At 36.7% G+C, this 20104-nt stretch overlaps 1 protein-coding gene across 2 annotated transcripts in view; it reads right to left on the bottom strand.

Annotated features, from left to right (window-relative positions):
- Positions 1 to 852: 852 nt before the first annotated feature.
- The window catches only part of vwc2l (von Willebrand factor C domain containing 2 like), a 43840-nt gene continuing 24588 nt past the window's right edge, over positions 853 to 20104 (bottom strand). For both annotated transcript variants that reach the window (XM_067445097.1, XM_067445098.1), the window contains exons 3-4: positions 14920 to 15049; positions 853 to 1766 (exon numbers count right to left, since the gene is read on the bottom strand). In XM_067445097.1, the coding sequence (XP_067301198.1) occupies positions 1615 to 1766; positions 14920 to 15049 (282 nt within the window). In that variant the 3' untranslated portion in view covers positions 853 to 1614. The remainder of the gene's footprint in view (positions 1767 to 14919; positions 15050 to 20104) is intronic.

Raw genomic sequence — 20104 nt, 5'->3', positions numbered from 1 at the left:
AGAGCGCAATACAATAATTTCCCTGAACAATCACTGAATCATCTTTGCTTCTCAGTTGTGTTTCTCATGGGCCATTTTCCAATTACGCGGTGTAGATCTACCTTATTCCCTCTTGTTCCACTAATTAAACAATTAAAGTCAAACTTCTCATTAATCATGTTTCTTAATGAACAAGTTCATACCCCCTAGTAATACTACCACTAAATATCACTCATACTCAACAAATGTGGGAACACAGAGGCTTGTACAGGACTAATGGAGGGCGGATTCTGTGCATGTAATGCTGTAATGTGTGCTGTGCTTCAGTATCTCACTGGAAGCTCAGACTAATGTGATCAACTTTATCTTCAAAGGGCCGATGCGCTATTTTAGGTTTAAATGTTCTCATTGAGCACTCAAGGTCTCGTGGAAATATACAAACACTGTGTGTAAGCAGCATAAACAACTAATAAAACGAATGGGTGAATCTTATGAAACTGGTCAAGAACATGTCCATATCATATTTCACACCAAAATAATCAAATAAATCAAATTAGAATTTGTATTTTGCCTAAAGAAAATGAAGCTTGTTTTAGGACTATTAAGGTATTTAAACACCTTAAACACAGTTAAACTTATAATTTCTCATTCTCGTAATTTTTAATGCAATGCAAAAAACAAAGTAATATAGTTTTTTAATCTTTGTTTAAAAGTATAATATTAGAGTAATTGTACTTTAATTTATGATGATTTAATGTTTATTTAAATATTTAATTATTTGTAATAATTAAACCAGTATCACTGTAGAATCATGGTCATTAGTTAACATTAGTTAATGTATTCACTAACATGAACTAACCACGAGCAGTTCATTTGTTACTTTATTTGTTCGTATTTGTTAACGTTAGTTAATCAAATCCAGCTGTTCATGGTTTGTTCATGTTAGTTCATAGTGCATTAACTAACGTTAACAAGGTTTTAATAATGCATTAGTAAATATTGAAATTAACATTAACAAAGATAAGTGCAGTTCATTATTAGTTCATGTTAACTAATGACCATTATTTCTAAAGTGTTACCAGTTGATCTCATTTTGCATTTAATAATCTGGTGATTAAATATAATTTAATAAACACAAAAATACAGAATTTCATTGGTGAGAATCTAATGAAAATCCCTGTGAATAATGGCAATTACAAAATAACAATTATGTAATTTTGGGGGGAAATTATAAAGTGAGTATTGGGGTGGAGGTCATTTTTAGTATGAAGAAAAGCGCACAAAATCATAACGTCCTAAAATAGACTCTTTGTGCAAACTATTTTCTTCATTTATTTCTTTTGATTTTGGAGTGAAATATTTCATGAGGTTCACCATAGTATAAACTCATCACAGGAGAAAAAAGTGTTCTCAGTGAAAGACAAACTGTTATGATTCTGCCAAGGACTTTTGTGTGTGTGTGTGTTTGAGTGTACAGTATGCGTGAGTCCATGTCCCATGTATCTCCGCTTGTCCAGCCGTCTCAGTTTGCCAGAGGAATTGTGCTCCTGCCAGTCAGTCTCTCTCTGTCATAAGGTGGGCTGTCCCCTGTGCCGACATCGCATCGGTGTCCCTCCCCTCAGCTCTGGAGGGTTTCTATGACGACGCCTGACCGTTGAGGCACTCCCGCCGCAAGCACTGCGCAGGCTTCCACCAGTCCCCGCTGTGGCACCGACAGATGGTGCAGTCGTCCACCTTCACTTCAATGCCAGCTGGGATGATTGTGGTTCCGGCGAAGCAATTTGGACCTGTCACATGGGGAAAAGGAAGAGATTTTAAGGAAGGTGGAATGAGCGAGAGCTCACAGGAGCCTCTTTTGGAGGGAACGCCGGAGTGACTCACGGGAGTTTTGAAAGCGGAACAGACGTATGGATGTTTTTCACGGGCATGCACCGATGGGCTTGTTTTTGTAACACTAAAGCTCTTTTGCTCCCCTTTCTTCCTCTGTTTTTTCCTTCTCTCTCTGATTCACCCCCTCACACACCCATCCTCTCACTGGGATGCTTTGCATTCTAATGCGCCCCTGCAGCTGAACAGCCATGCTGGCACTGTGCGATCAGAGTACGCTCCATTCATTATTCTCTTCTATTGTGGCCTTGTAGACCTATGCAGAAAAGCAAAAATATTGACTTAATTACATGATATGCTGATTAATCAATCAAGTGACCAAAAAATGCTGCCCTTTTGACCACATTTCATCAAATAATCCTGAAATAAATGAATCAGTTTCCACAAAAACATTAAGCAGCACATTAAGAATATTAAGAACTGTTTTCAACATTGATATAATAAGAAATGTTTCTTGATCATGTGACACTGAAGACTGGGGTAATGATTCTGGCAATTCAGCTTTGCCATCATAGGAATTCATTACATTTAAAATATTTTCAAATAAAAAAGTTGTTTTAAATTGGAATAATATTTCAAAGTATTTCTGTTTTTTCCCCCCTGTATTTTTAATCAAATAAATGTAGCTTCTTGGCACATTAGAACTGCATTTGCATGGTATTTTAAAAGAAAAAAAAATCTTGCTTTGTTCCGACTGAAAGCAAACTTAAAAAAATAAGAAATTATTGAGAAAACTATGGAAGCTTGTTTCTGCTGCTGAATAAAAAAGGTAATTGCAACTTTTGGACCCACTTTATATTAGGTGGCCTTAACTACGTACGAACATTGTAATTAATCATTTGATACAATGGATTTATTGTGTACAACATGTTTTTACATTGTACTTATCAGCAAAGGTGCTTTGCAATACAATTTGAACACAGTAAGTACATTGTACTTATTTTTAGATGCAAGTACATAGTACTTAAGGCCACCTAATATAAAGTGGGGCCCAACTTTTTAATCACACAATTCTGAATTGCAACTTTTTAATCTCACAATTACATCTGTGACTTTTTTAAACGCGCAATTACAAGGGTAAAAAAAAAGTCAGGGTTGTGCGATTAAACAAGTTGGTACTCAGAGTAAAAAAGTTGGTACTCAAGTACTCAGAATTGTACTTTCAATTCCAATAATTGGGAGGAAAAAAGTTAGAATTGTGAGAAAGTCAACTGCGAGACATCAAGCCAGAATTGTGAGCTAAAATCGCTGTTGCAAAATAATTAAATTCAAAATTGCAAGAAATTTAAATAGCAAGAAAATCTGAAGATTATTATTCAAATAAGAATTTTGTGAGATCACGAAGTAGTGAGAAATAGTCAGAATTGCGAGAAATAAAATCAGAATTGTGGGATGTAATCTCGATTAACTCGCAGTTGCGATAAATAGTCATAAGTGTGAGAGAGAAATTAGCAATTTGCAAAGAAATCAATTTGGGCCCCACTTTATATTAGGTGGCCTTTACTACTGTGTACTTACTTAAAAAAAAAAAAAAGTACTGTGTACATGAATTGTGTTCATATTCTAATGCCAAACACTTTTGCTGTTAATTAATTACAGATGTAATGACATGGAGGCAATTTTAAGAATGTAAGTACAATGTAAAAACATGTATGTACATAAGTGCATTGTATCAAATGATTGATTAAAATGTTAGTACAAAGTAGTTAAGGCACCTAATATAAAGTGGGTCCTAAATTTGCAATTGTGAGAAATGGTATTAATTGTTAGATATAAACTTGCATAGCGAGACATTTCAAATTGCAAGAAACAAAGATAAAATTGTGAGAAATAAATTTGCCGTTTTGAGAAATTGTCAGATTTGTAAGAAATACGTTTGCAATCTCAAGAAATATTCCCAAAAATATGCTCCCAGCAAGATCCATGGTTTGTGAGATAAGCAGACTTTAATTTGGTCAACAGCTCTGTTAAAACTACACAGACTCTTTTTCAATTAAAAGAGTACTATGATCATGTACAAGAACAGTTTAATTTTTATGCAGTTCCTCAATTCCTTCACCCAATGAACAAATATTAGTGGCCTGCTGTGAATTAAACCCCAAGCGGTTGGTATAATTGCTTAGCAAATATCTTTGTGTTTATGTCCATATTTATCTTTGAAATTTAGCAATGATCATTTCTAAATGATAGCAAATCAAAAGTGGAATAGACAGCCTCAATGTGTAGAAAATAATTCCTTTAATGAGTTTTATTTTTTTAACCATAATATTTAAAGCTGAGCACAGCCACATTTGTCAACATTTCTGAAGTTTGATTTGCAAGGCATTAAGTTCTCTTAAGATGTCCATTCATATAGCCTCTATATTGCGCAATGCAGTTATATTATCTGTGAGTGGTGAAATTCTTTGTCTTTATACTGTCTCTGGTGACCTCGAAGTGGACATATGATTACGCATCAAAGATTATATCAGTGGTAATCATATAAGATTATCATTATATCATGTTTGGCGGTGTTATCTTAAAGGGGTCCTTCTATCAATTTTCTCTTTTTCTTTTACTTTCTTTAGTGTGTAATGTTGCTTTGAGCATAAAAAAAAGATTTACAAAGCACAAAGTCCACTCCAAAGGGAGTCATTTTCTATATCAGTGCGCACTGTTTCTGAACTCCCCGAAACGCCTCATTTGTAGTCTCAAGTTTTCTTTCAGTAATGTACACATAATAATATTCCTCATTTAAATAATTCCCACCCAAATTACAAGCAAAAAAAAAAGAAAAAAAAAGGGACGAGGCCTGGTTGAGTCTCATTAGAAGAGCGTTGAAACCGGTGGCCGTGATGTATCCGAAACGCGCTTAAAGCGGTTGACCAATAACGACACACTGGTCCAGCCAACCAATCAGAGCTCATTACGCCTTTTGGCTCCAAAGACACCATGGGCCTCATTTATGAAATGTTGTGTAGAAACTGTCCTACATTTGATCTTACATTCATTTCTCAAATGTACGTGTGACTTGTGTACACCTCTCTTCCAGATCTGAAATGTATAAATCGCAAATGATCTTAAGTTTTTTTTTGCAGCTGAATGATTTCAGAGCCCTGCCTTGTAAACACAGATTAATAACTGTCATTAACGTATGAGCACCAGTCAACGTCCAAATGTTTTAATTGGGAATGGCGGGCAGCAAGAATTGCCATGGTACTCAGCCTGTGCCACAAGGAAAAGTGCGTCAAAGACCGTTTTTATAAATATGATGTTAGTGTAAGTTCAAATCTCTATGTATGCATGTTTTATAAATGAGAGGTGCTGCAACAATGTAAAATATGTGAAAGGGGTGTTTTTTGAACATTCAAGCATATAACCCTATTCTTGTAGACCCCAAAAAACTAAATCAAAAAAAGGCCAATCTGGCCTTAGAGAATATATTATTATAAAGACTGTGAACTTTGTAAACAGCAATTTCATCTATAAGGGCCAGACTGCATTTTCTTTATAAATGTGGTGGCACTATTTGTGATTATTTGTAAATGGGATCTGAATGTGTAAACCATCAGCTCTGAAGAAGTGTATTCAGCATTCTCGGCCCAATAAAAATCAGCATTTACAGAAGCAACGTTTCAGCATATATGGAAGGCCATTCTTGATGACAAGCAAGTCCTTGAAAAGTACTTCTGCTTTGATGTGGCAGTATTTCATGAAATATAGTCTTCACTCTATGTCAGTAAAAGTCAGTGGTGCCACACATTTCCAAAAGAGTTCAAGCTTCACGACCTCCCTTTTACTGGGGGAGAAAACAACTAGATTGCCTTTTAACCACATCACAGACATGTTAATAGACTTGCAATAGGGCGCCAGGGTTAGCGGTGCACAAATTGCTTTACTGCCTACAATATTCTGCATGCTCCTAAGAGACCTGAAGGAGTCTTACATGCACTCAAATATTTGATTTCCATCAGTAAAAATTATGAGCTGTTGGCAAAAGTGCAAAAGCAACCATTCAAGGGTGGAGAAACAGAGGTGTGTGCCTACTAGCCTAGCCAAGAACTGATATTCATCATCCGATAGGGAAGAGCAACACTAGTGCAAGGACACCTTGGCCAGGTGGACAGGTAGCAAACAGATAACGGATACGATCATGCTTGATGTCATTCCTTAATGACCAGGACATCAGTTTTAAGATAAGATATCCTTGATTACAAGCTACAACATCTTCATATATTGTACGTGATGCCGTTTGTATTAGTTCATAATTGGCAGTTTAACAGTTTATGCCCAGTGCAGTGGTATTTGAGTATTATTCATATACGGTACTATCATCGTATTTATTAATATTTTGAATTACAATAGTGGCCAAAAGTGATGTTCAGCCTAGAAAAATTGATGATCTCATCCATTGTTTAAAATGATTAAACTCTTGTTAAAGATTTTTTAAGCATAATTGTGATTGGAGTCAATTGTTTTAATTGTGATAAATTATATCTGCACAATTTTTCATTGCGTAGATCTGATTTTTGACCAGGCTGTCAAGCCAAGAAATGATGAACAAAAGAGAACCAACTAAATATTAATAACTGATTATGCTGTGGTTAATGTATGCTTTTCCCTGGGAGTTTTTTGTTTTTATATGTGTTTTCCTGTAGCTGTAGTTTTTTTTTACCTAATAAATTTGTCATAAAAAATACCTATATTTAAAAATAAATATAAAATATTTTCCTCAGATTTTGGTTTGGTTTTGGATTATGGTTTAATTGAACTTAAGGGTCATTAAAAACAAATGGACATCACTTTTGGCCACTACTGTAGCTTTTATTATTAGTGTTGGGGATAGTTATTTTCTAAAAGTAATGTTATATTGCATTAGTTCATTTTTATGGAAATTAGTGCCTTGCGTTACTTTTTCTCGCCTGTGCTGAGCCAGTGCAATCTCACAAGCAATTTGTATATGTATTTTATGAGGTGGCTATTTTTATGAGGTACGATTTTTCTAGACCCCAGTGGTCCTTCCTGATGGTGCTTTATGAAAAAAATTAGCCACTTCATAAAATACGTACACATTGCTGTGAGATTGGGTTGGCTGGGCTTGCTTGTTTGTTTCTATTAACATTATTATTATTATTATTTTTTTAAAGGCTAAAAGAAAAGAAATTCACGCCTGTACAGTAGAGCGCAAACAAACCTTTCAGCTATGCCATTCTGGATTGCAGAAAAATAGAAAAATAAAAAAATTTGTAGTTTCACTGTTTTTATTCGTTTTGAGGAATACTGAATCTATTTTTGTGCAAGCGAGATAAGTAAATGCCTGCTCATATTTACTCTAGAACTGCAATAACCATCATGTTTACACAGCGCACACAACACCTCTGCACCTTACTCACGATTTCTCTCAACATTGGGACAGGACAGATAGCAGTCTATAAATGAGAAAACAAGTAAGTAAAGTTTCATTTATATAGCACCTTTTTAAAAACGGTGTTTACAAATTGCTTTACAGAAGGGAAATTCACTGAAAAAAGCACATATTGAAATAAGATAATGAAGTGAAATACAATAAATATAATAAAATCAATAAAATATGCATGTGTGCATTCACAGAAAAAAAAATGTATCTTGAGTTACTTATTTAAAAAAGTAACATGTTTTGTTGTAAATTTAAAAGTAATTTGTTACTTGAAAAAAGTAATCTGATTACATAACTCACGTAACTTGTAATGCATTACCCCAACAATGTTTATTTTAATATTTTACATACATCTTTGTTGTACTTTTACATACTTTTGTCATTTTTAAATGTTTTTTAATATTTCTATTTAACTATTTAGCCTAATTTTAGTACTCAACGAGTTTTTCATTTTACATCCTTTCTGTTTGGGTAAAAAAAATCATATTGGTTTATTTTGACACATACTGTTATTTAAATTTGAACTACGATATGATACACATTTCTAGCCTGACGTGGTCATACTCAGTTCTAGTCAGAATATGAGTCTGAAACAGCTCCATTGGGCTGTGATTATAGGGTGTGTTTCAACCCAACCAGGAAAAACCTCAACTGGATAGACCTACAACCAATCAGAGCAACGGAGCGACACATTACGTTAGTTGTCAAATGTCAACAGAACTCAGTTGCACTGTGTCGCCAAGTGTGAGTTTTTTTCTGCGGGTTGTTTTCCATGTCCGCGGGTTGAAGCGACCTCAATTTTGTGACAGGAATGTGAATTTTAGCAGGCAACCTTGCCAAAATAGGCAACCTTGACCCTTCGTCTAAAGCCCGCCCTGATGATTTAATTGGTCCGAACAGTTTCTGTTTGTGCATAATTACTCCTCTATGGGTCGAGTCCAGACCGAACTGCCCAAGCTCAAAAGTTGTGGACGGGTCTGAGTTCGGCTGGCATCCAGGCTAACACATTTTAGCTATTGTGCTTCAATCTCAGATATGAAATAACAGAAGGCATAAAATCACATTGCCATTTCAGTTCTTGTGTTGAACAGGGATGGAAAAAAACACCAAGTGATTACTTTTGTCTCCAACAAAGGTCTTCACACAAGTGTCTTTTTTTTTCAAATGTCCTCTTTCAGTTCACCCAAAAGTGAACTGAGTGAAAATGGCAGTTGGCCTTGGTTGTACCTGACCTCAAAGGTCATTTTGGTTCACTTAAGCTGTAATTGTCAAAATGATTCACTTTCATGCAGCAAACCCTTGAGTCTTTTTTTAGTAACTTATATAGTGGCAAAATTGTAAACAAAAAAAGAAAAGAAAAGGTGACCCTGAAGCACTTTGCTTACGCCGTGCACAGAAGAAGAGAACCAGGGGGCTTCAATTGAAAACAACTCAGGGCACTTCCGGAGATGACGTCTGTGTGCAGATTTGTAAACCAAATTGCTACCATCGTTACTGCTTAAAACACTATCAGGATTCTAATAGATGCTTGTAATACATGACTATACAGATAGCGTATCTCCTTCACATTGACGTATGCACTGCATACATACATTTAGTGTATGCACTTTTTTCTTTATTTTGATTAATTGTGCAGCTTTAAATTCGCCCTGTTCTTCCCATGTTCTTTCTGCATTCAGAACATAGTCATTATCATAGGTGAAGTTACTCTGTTGCAGTGGAGGCCCACGTCATTGCCCTCAGATTAGCTTGCAACATACAAGCATGCAATTTCTATGGTAACTACTGAAGCCACTGAGAGATGGTTGCCCACGATTGGCTCACCCACATAGAAACATGGCCTGTTGTCTTTCCAGCAGTGCACAAACTGAGCTTAGTATTGCTGGACAAAGTTCTCGTTAACATGGGCTGGATCCAAGACTGCATCAAGTGCCAAGGTTTAGAGGCATAATTTTGTAATTAGCAATCAGGAGCAAGCCAGCAAATCACTATTTCTTGAGGCTATTTTTTAGTTTTTTTAGGTTCAAATTCACCTCAGCAAAAAAAAAAGTACTGCATTCCTGTGAGGTTCATTAAGAGAAGAAGTGAAACTTCCCAAGCTTCTACAATTTTAGTTTTGACATGACAAGTTTTGAAAGTCAGATGTAAGCTGTATGTTTATGGGATGCGATAGTTGTGCTATAAAAAAATGATGCAGTCACGTCTGATTTTTGATTGACTGAGACTTGGCATTCCCAGTGTCATTGTTGATCCTCTGCCAGCTCCGTCAATGCCGGGATAAGTGTCTCTTGACATTTAACGTCTCAGTTTGTCCATGTGGAACAATCTGAGAGAGATTACATGACAGGCTGTTTTAGAACAGCCTTTGACCAACGCTATTGGAATCGACTGAACTGAGATATAGTCACTTGAACTAATTATTTTGCCTTTCTTCTTCCTAATATTGCAGCCAAATAGAGCTAAACAAATTCTCAGATAATATATTCCCTTTATGATGTCATTTTAAACCAAAGCCTTAATAAGATTAACAGGAATAAAAATTATCTCATACATTTTCTTACTGAAGGATAGTCATAAACGTTATGGTGCAAATACTCTGTAAAGCTTTTACTTTAAAGTGCTCATATCAATTTATTATAATTATTATAATAAATCATTTTTCTCCCTATGGCCCACTTATAACGTTTAGTAAAGTTGTTTGAGCCAACATTTCCTCCAACTTCTTCCACCATTTTTCCATCTTTCTGAACCTAAAGGCCGTTCTCACCAAGGACATTGACTATAATGATAGTCTTTATATATAATTGATATATAAATAATTAAAGGGGTCATGAACTGGATTTTTTAAATATAATGTTTCCTGAGGTGGACTTATAGGACCCTATTTTAACAATCTAAGCGCATGGTCTAAAGCACACGGCACATGTGCACTTAGGAGGGCATGTCCAAATCCACTTTTGCTAACGGTGGGAAAAATGGTTGTGTGCTCGCCGCATGGTCTAAAAGGGTTGTCCCTATTCTCTTAATAAGTCGTTGGTGTGTTTTGGGCGTAACTTACAATAAACCAATCAATCTCATCTTCCATTTTCTTTAAAAGCCAGTTGTGCTTGAACGCTTCTCTAGCGAGGAAACGGATCTGCTCGTCCAATGGCGCCTGCTTGCTCATCATTACTGCAAATCGGTTGGCTAATTCTGATACATGCAATGACTATCCATTATGACATGTAGCATTTTTATCTTTATGGTCACAGTAATAATCTTTTAATCCTTTCTAATTATTGTAATCCTTTAATTTTTTCATATTATTATTATTTTTTAAATGTGTGCTGCTGCGCGTCCCTGTGTGTGTAATAAACAGAGCGTACATGCACTGTGGACCTGCCTATAGGCGCATATTACTAATGCATTTAATGACTAATGAGTAATGAATTTATACTGAAGAGGAACTGGGGATGGAGGAGTGTAAATGAGCTCTGGAGAATGCAGTATCTGGAATCACTTTCAGAAAGTTTTTTAAATTTTTATTTTTTTATTATCTGATCAGAATCCATCCTGCTTTAAAGAGCTGGAACAGGAATTTAAAGAGAGTTAATTTTGCCCAGCTCTGACGTAAATGCCATCTTTGCATGATAAATGCATTATGTAAAAGTAGTACTGAGTCAGAAGGTTTTTAATATAATGGATTGTATGCAATATAATCTCAAAGTATCAAGATTTGTTTATTTTTATTGATTCTTCCTGATATGACCCTTCTAAAGATCTTCGAAGCAGACTTGGTTATTTCCTCCAGGGGACGGGCTCCACCGCAGCCTCCCTAAAATGCCACCACCACAAGCTCGTCACCGTGCCCTGTCTGCCTGGATTAGCTTTCTTCCAGGCTGTAGGCGAGGTTTGTAAATCTGTGTGTGCGTTATCTCTGGCTGTCTTTCTGCGCTAGTAAAGCATAAAGTCACAGCCGGTCTCTATTTAGCTACAATACCTTACACCACACTTCTGATTGTAATGTGGATCCTGGAGAATTTAGGTCAACGTGTGCCAGAAGGGAAAAAAGAGGGAATTTTCTTGAATTTTAAAGTTGCACTTAGTAGATTAGATATGATTTTTCTTTACAAATCTATTTTCAAACACGTCTCCTGAGGCGGTCTAAAGAGCGGCAAGATTTCTTTAAAACTGAAGACAGGAATTCGGCTGCAATTTGCAAACTTGATGTAATTTTAGCTTGTTAAAATCTATCACGTCAATTAAAAGGTTAGCTATCTGACACTGTCATATTTTTACAATTATTTCAAAACCAGCACTTAAAGATTATATCAGTGTAGATAAACATTATTACAGTGAAAAAATCAGTTCAATTATTGTGGTACTTTCAAGCATTATTATTATTACTATTTTGTTAGTTATCATCATCTACAGTGCATAATATCACCCAAAGATTCAGAGAATCTGGAACAATCTCTGTGCGTAAGGGTCAAGGCCGGAAAACCATACTGGATGGCTGTGATCCTCGGGCCCTTAGACGGCACTGCATCACATACAGAAATGCTACTGTAATGGAAATCACAACATGGGCTCAGGAATACTTCCAGAAAACATTGTCTGTGAACACAATCCACTGTGCCATTCGCCTTGCTGGCTGAATCTCTATAGGAAACCATATCTAAACATGATCCAGAAGCACATGTGTTTTCTCTGGGCCAAGGGTCATTTAAAATGGACTGTGGCAAAATGGAAAACTGTTCTGTGGTCAGACTAAACAAAATTTGAAGTTCTTTTTAGAAAGCTGGGATGCCATGTCATCCAGACTAAAGAGGACAAGATCATATCAGCGCTCAGTTCAGAAGCCTGCATCTCTGATGGTATGGGGTTACATGAGTGTGTGGGGTATGGGCAGCTTACACATATGGAAATGCACCATCAATGCTGAAAGGTATATCCAACAACATATCGTCGCTGCCCAATGAAACACACTTATGTCCAAAACTCTTACTTTTCAGGAAGTGAAAATAAACACTGTATTTCAAAAGTAGTGGAATACTTGGTACGGCATCTTTTCATGTAACCATATTCTTGCCAGTGTAATGATATAATCCACATTTGACCAAAATTGAGTTTAAATGGACATACGTGCATATTTTACAGTAACGGTGGTCGATACACGTTCTTCTGATCATTAATTAGAATGGCCAAGTTGCGTTTCATATTTCACATTCATTTTCAGCGTTTATTTGCGCATCTTCTCAGTTAACAACGGCTCTGTGTAGTAACAGCTGCTCTATGTGAAATCACGCACCTGAGGGAATTTACTGCTGATTAGAGAACCGGCTTTACTGACAAGATGCGCATTAACGATCGGCAGATCATGATCGGAGCAGCCCTACATTTCAGTAATGAATACAATGTAGACTTAATTGTTTGGCTGACTCAATTCTATTTTCCTGTAAACCTTCCTCCTCATTGTTGACCCTTGCAATCGCCTCAATAACAGCCCTATCATACTTAACATTCATCAATTCACACAGCTCCTTTACAGAGACAGACATCCTGAAGGAAAGGAGAAAAATAGATCCGAAAAAATATAGCGCTATCCCCAGTCAACATTGTTTCACTTCACTTCGGAAATCCATGCGTTAATATCTTCACAATACGATGAAACTTCACAAGACCGCCAAGATGCTTCCACAGGGTGGGAGATAGGCGCCGTGATTGACAGCTTTGGCACCAAATGGATATCCGTGAAAATCAAATGACATGATTTCACAACTTTTCATTGGTCATTTAGATATGTGAAGCATACTGTATACGGAAATGAACCTGGACATTCAATCCGTTGAAAAATCTCAAAATCGTCAAAATGGACATACGTGGTTTTCATCGGACAGCGACGATATACTTCCATCCAGGCATAGTCTCTCTCAGGGAAGACTTTGCATTTCCCATCATGACAATGCCAGACCACCACATGCTGCATCAATTACAACATCATGGCTGCGTAGAAGAAAGATCCGGGTACTGAAATGGCCAGTGTGCAGTTCAGATCTTTCACCCATAGAAAACATTTGGTGCATCATAAAGAGGAAGATGCGACAAAGAAGACATAAGACAGTTGAGCAACTAGAAGCCTGTATTAAACAAGAATGGGACAACATTCCTATTCCTAAACTTGAGCAACTTGTCTCCTCAGTTCCAAGATGTTTGCAGACTGTTATAAAAAGAAGAGGGAATGCTACACAGTGGTAAACAGGGCCCTGTCCCAACTTTTTTGAGATCTGTTGATGCCATTATTTCCTTAAAATTATAATTTATTTTCATTTTAAACATTTGATATGTCATCTATGTTGTATTTTGAATAAAATATAGAAATTTGAAATTTCCACATCATTGAATCCTTTTTTAATTCACAACAATGTCCCAACTTTTCTTAAATCGTGGTATTTAATCCTTAGGATTTTATAGAGGGATTTGTTCATATATAATTTGCCTGCTTAATTATATACATTTTTGAATAATTTATTTTCTGCCTGTTGACAGATGATTTATGAAATGATAAAAAGATATCCAAAATATTTGACTGTAATATGTAAAAAATAAAATAAAATAATAATAATAATACAAAAAATGTGAACCTGACTTTTTTTTCTAGAATTGTATGCAAATGAGTACATATTTAACTAGATAAAGCCTTATTTAAATAACATTCCAGAAAGCATGTAATACCATTTTTATTTTATTTTTATTTTGCAATTCTTAATGTAAATCAACTGGGACAGTCTGGTGATATCTTTTAGTTAATTATTTATATTTATTATAAATGTAATAATTGAAATATTTTGTATGTTTATTGTCCTGATTAAATTTAGCATTGGAGCAGTCGTGGCCTAATGGTTAGAGAGTCAGATTGATAACACAAAAGTGTGTGTGTTTGTGTTTGTGTTTGTGTTCACTACTTCCTACTCCTAAGGTGTGTGCACTAATACAGAGGACAAATTCTGAGTATGAGTTACCATACTTGGCCTTCACATGTTAACTATTCATTTATATTTTGTTGCCTAATCCACAGTATAACGTCCCAGTTGTGGAAGCTTCTACAGGTTGTTTGGCCTATAAGCATTGTACCGATTAACATTTTATTTATCCCACTGATTCACTGAGCTTACATTTTGTGTTTGTGCCTCTGTATCGAACTGACTCAGGGATATCTCTTGCCCTTGGCCATCCAGTAAGCCATTGGATTCCAATAATTGTAATTTTGGAATCAGGTCTTGCTGACTATAGTGCATCAAGACACAAGAGATAGAGGAGTCCCCTTTGGCTAATTAATCCTTCTTAGCATGGTCTTAATCAATGGGACACTGTTTATCTGAACCAAATTTCGCCTGTAATTGAGCAGAGGATTGGTAATCAGAGTTCGGCTGCTGATGATACTGAGATCTAATAGAAAGAGAGTGGGTTTTAAACAACCTGTGCATAGAGCTGTCTGTTTGTACCACACTATCACTGCTAATTCATGAAAACATTTCATGATACATGCCAGTCAGCTGAACAATTCACTTTCCTTTGGGAAAGAGTGGCGCGAGTTCTCTAAGGAATTCTGTAAAGTACACCTTGCAGGTATTTTCATCTTCTCCGTAAACCTATAATGGGAAATAGGCCGTTCTTACCGTTTTTACAGATGGGGCAGCATTGTTCCGGCTCGTACACTGGGTTGACGCACTCTGGTACTGCACAGTCAGCGACCACACAGTGCACCTCGTTATTTGGCTCGCAGCGACACCATTCACAGGGCGAAGGCTGGAGAAACAGAGAAATGCGATATGGTGAGAGACTTACAAGTAAGACATCACAGTGGAAGTCAATGTAAAATCTTATCTAAATGCATGTGACTCTAAATGAAATTAAAAAGAGTATGAAAGTACAATAACTTGCTCCATGTCACAAATCCCTCTCCCTTTTTAACTCACCCCTCCAACCTGCAGGCTATTTGTACACTATCATTGTACCAAAGTTTTAATACTTAATAAAAAAAAATATGTTGTGCCCTACAAACCCTCTTATGCTTATTTACTTGATCGTTACTTACTTGATATCTTAAGATTATTTAATTAATTATGATTATTTAAAAAAAATTAAAGAATTTGTTTTGTTTTTTGCACAATCCAAAAATTCCTGATTGATAAACCAAGTCCCAGCCTACATTTCTCTGTTTTAAATTCCTTAGATTTCATTTAAATTATGTTACAAAAAACAGTTCATATTGAATTTGGGGTCTTGGAAAGCATAAAGATTACTTGGGTATTGAATGACTTTACATTTGTAAAACCGACTTTAAAAGCAAATCACAAATAATACCATCAGACAGTATCTAACCAGTGAACAACCAATAAGTTGAGAATGGACCATTCAATACATACTTGTCTGTGTGTATAGCACAAATTAATATACGATTAGTTTCTACAGTGCATGTCTGCTTTATAAAAAAAATAAAATAAAAAAACACTACTCCACCTCCTGAATATTACATGTACCAAAAGTCCATAAAATATTAAGTTCAAAACCCATATACTGTGCCTTGTAAAAGTATTTAGGCCCTTAACCACTTCTGCTTGACAGAATTTAAAAACCTACACTGAAATGAGGATTTTTGTGATAATTTCTGAAACTCTACATGTAGTATTTGATTGCAACCACAGATTTTATGTTTTATGACAGTATGAAACAGTCCACAGATTTGAATATTCTACAGAGCCATCTTTTGAAGTAAGTGTGTACCAGCTTCCCACACAGTTCAGGTATGTTTTAGTACATTTTTTGTTTTTTGGCTGTAGAGGCTAGTCGAATGATGCTTATGATTCACACTTGCTATGATAATGTTTGATGGTGGGTAGTGTTAGATTTGCATTTCCCACATAGTTTCAAATTTTGTGCTGAAGTCTTACCACAAAATCATGTGTGCTACCATTATTACCAGTTAACACTATACTCAATGTTATTCTTTTTTTTCACTTAAAGCTGCACCATGCAATTTTTCCGTCCACTAGAGGGCGCCTATTCAAAACAAAGGTGTAGTTTGATGATGCCAAGTTTGAGCGCAGAACCTTGGGACATATGGTTTTAACCTCACAGCCAGTGGAAAAGAATCGGGAGAGGAATCATGTTCATGGATGCGATTATTAGCGTTACTGTAGTATGAAGCAGATCTGGACCGAGTGTTGAGGAGCTGAGCAAGGCTGCTGAAGCGATTGTTGAGCAACACACAGCTCTCGAGCAGTGGGACTTTTGTTATGACGGGACGGGACACTGTCGCGGGCACTATTTCTGCTTTTCCGGTCATGAGTATGAGGTAACACAGCTTTGTTTATCATATTAGAAACATTTAAGTGTGTTCAAAATGATGTTATGACGTTACTCTGTGTGTTCGCTCAGCGGCTGCTGTGACACTTGCTGTTCACTGCTAAAAGTAAAGCGTTTCTAAAGCGAGGGTAACGCTGATATGACGCATTTGACAGGCGGCCCCCTCAGACGTCCCGGCTCCTTGGTTAAAATAGCAATATTCTCACAATTTACAAATTGTTGGAAACATTTGGGATATTGTAAGAACTCACCTGAACAAAATATATAACACTGGCCTAGTGGTTTTTGGATATTTTACTGTAAAAATACTATATAGTGCACCTTTGTGCCACAATGTAGGCCAATGGTGCTCAGATTTAGTTGAATAGTGCGCCTTTACTCTATTCTCAGCTCTTGAACTCTGTAGCCCCTTCGAAGTGATCGATAGGCTCTCTCTGGCTTCTCTCACAGGTCTCCTTTATGTTCACGCAGAGAGTTTTGAGGTACGACCTTTTCAAGGAAGTGTCTGGGTGGTTTGATGTATCTTCCGCATCCTGATAATTGAACAAGTAGTGTCCACTGGGACATTCAAAGTCTTGGATATTATTTTGCACTCTTCTTCTAATTTATGTGCTTATTTTAACTTCCACAGTAGCATTTTTGGAATATTCTCTAGTCTTCATTTGCACAGCAGTCATTTAGAGTAATGGTTCCTCAACTGTGGGGTTCCTCTCCAGAGAGTGTGGAAGTTATTTTAATGATTCCTAGGTAGAGGCCAATTGTGAGGCAACTTTGTCATCGTTATGACAATTGTTTCCTATCTATGCAAATTTAGAAATTATGCACTGAAATAACTTAAAATGTACGTGAACAGCATATATAGAGGGGTTGGACAATGAAACCATATATATATATATTAGGGTCGGGACTTTAACACATTAATTAAGATTAATTAATTACGGGACTTTAACACGTTAATTAATTACGCAAAAAAATAAATAAGATCATTTTAACCACACATATTTTTGCACCGCGGAACGTTTTTCAATGAATGAGTTTCGACGGACCGATTATACTGGAACACCAACTAGCGTTCACAAGTCACGACAACAACAAACTATAGTGAACATGAACGAAAGAAGCTGATGAGACCGCTTTGCTTGGCCCCGTGGATGGGAAATTTTGTTTAAAAAAACGAAAGGATGGAAGCGTCGACAAGAGCATGGTTGTGTGCAAGCTATACAACAAAGAATTTGCGTATCACCGCCGCACATCGAGCGTCAAATATCACAAATATGCTTTTGCTACACTTAATGGCAAACATTGCGCTGGTCTGCTGGACTGAAATAAATAAACAATATTTTGTTGATTAAGCGTATGTATTCAGTCATTATTCCATGGTATACTAAAAATCCATGTGAAAAATTACTTCTCATTGTTCTCATGTCAAATATTTATATGCAATTAAAATGCGATTAATTTCGATTAATTAATTACAAAGCCTCTAATTAATTCGATTAAAAAAATGTAATCGAGTCCCGGCCATAATATAAATATATATATATATATATATATATATATATATATATATATATATATATTAGGGCTGTCAAAATTAATGCGTTAACGCAAATTCAATTTAACGGCACTAATTTTATTAACGCGCGTTTAACGAACGCGGCCGTGGCATAGCCCGTAGTTTGAGAAATTGAGATCTTCCATAGACGTAAAGGATGCAGCAGCAAACATTAATAGGGAAAGAAAAGGGTTAAAGGGGGGGTGAAATGCTGTTTCATGCATACTGATCTTTTTACACTGTTAAAGACTTGGATTCCCATCCTAAACATAGACAAAGTTTCAAAAGTTAAGGTGGACGTTTGATGGGAGTATTTCTTTGTCAAAAATACTACTTCCGGTTAGTCATAAGTTTCAGCAAGTTTTTTGCGATCATGCGTCCCCTTTGACGTTAATGGGGGCGGAATTTCCTTGTATGGGCCTTACGGACAATTCTACCGGAAGAGCGTGAGAGAGAGAGAGGGAGAGAGCGAAAGTAACAGGCTACGCCCATCAAAGCGCTGGCTTGTAGGATGCTGGACAGGTGATGTGCACAATTACAATGTCACCAAAAAAGTGCGTTAACCCCGCGTTAAGGCAACAGTGGATGTAATTTGCTTTTCCGGATCAGCAACTGAGTTGCGCGAATGTTTATATCTGTTCGCTGCATTTCGGTGCCGACTGTTTCATAAACAAGGCCCAGCTCGACGCCGGATTTTCCGATCGCCTAATGCTGAAGGATGGAGCAGTCCCAATGATAAAGGTCCCAACGTTAGAACCGCAGGCGGTGAGTGAGACTGCTTCAGATGTCTGTGTTTTTGCCTATGCTCATCAAGTAGCCCAAACATGATCACGTATAGTTAATTGATCAATGGAGCATGCGATGTGTAGTGCGTGTACATTTGTTTAGCTGGCCACTATATGTGTAACTTTATGTTTGTGTATTGTAAAAGCACTCCAAACAACAATACACAAAGAGGGGGGAAATATGTTGAACTAAATAAGCGCGCTTCTTCATTCAAATGCGCTACTATTCCGTGTCTTTCTATGTAAACACTAACTTAGCCTGCCGTGCAAAACCAGTCCGCTTACTAAAGTTACAATTGTCTACACAAACCACGCGTAAACACACACACACACACACACGTGCACAACTGCACTTCCCACATGTACACCTTCAAAGACAAAAATACGACGATATAATTCAAGTATAAATATGTAAATAACACAAGCCGCTAAGCATATTATATAGTTAGTGTATAACTTGTACCACATACAGACGTCCTGCTCTAGTCGTTTTTGCTGCTGCTCCTGTTCAACTGCAGCCTCTGGGTCTGATTCCGGATCATAGATGTATGGCTGTATCTGATTAAAAGCCATATTTTTATTTTGAATAAAGTTTTTTTCCCGCTGTTAGGGATGACACAGCTTTACGACGCACTCGACTCAACACAATAGCAGCAGCGCGCACACGTCATTATTTAGCTCCGCTCACACGATACGCCCCCACCCGCTCGGCTTTTTTCGGAAAGACTCGGAACAGCGCATCTTTCTTATATAATTATAAAAAAAATAAAGACTTTTCGGAGATATGCAGGATGCAATGCTACTCTATAGGTACTCAAGATTGACATGACACTGACTGAAACTGAGTGTTTCACCCCCCCTTTAACAATAACATTACTTTGAAACAAGTCGTTATAGCCTACATAATAAGAGTTCAGTACATGGACATCCCATACTGTGAGTCTCAAACACCATTGCCTCCTACTTCTTATGTAAATCTTGTGCATGAAAAACACCACAGAAAAATAAGTGATGCTCAACATAACGCAAACTCTGATGCAAGCGTTTGGGATCATTTATATGTATGCCCAAACATTTGCATCTGTCCAAACATGTTCATTGTCCGGCGGAACTGCGCAGCCGAATCATCGACAGTTCTACAGGTAAACAAGCGAC

Source organism: Pseudorasbora parva, chromosome 5 (assembly GCF_024679245.1).
Source record: "Pseudorasbora parva isolate DD20220531a chromosome 5, ASM2467924v1, whole genome shotgun sequence".
In the NCBI taxonomy this organism is placed as follows: Eukaryota; Metazoa; Chordata; class Actinopteri; order Cypriniformes; family Gobionidae; genus Pseudorasbora; species Pseudorasbora parva.
The sequence above is the reverse complement of the archived record's forward strand: the minus strand, read 5'-3'. Positions and strand labels throughout refer to the sequence as shown.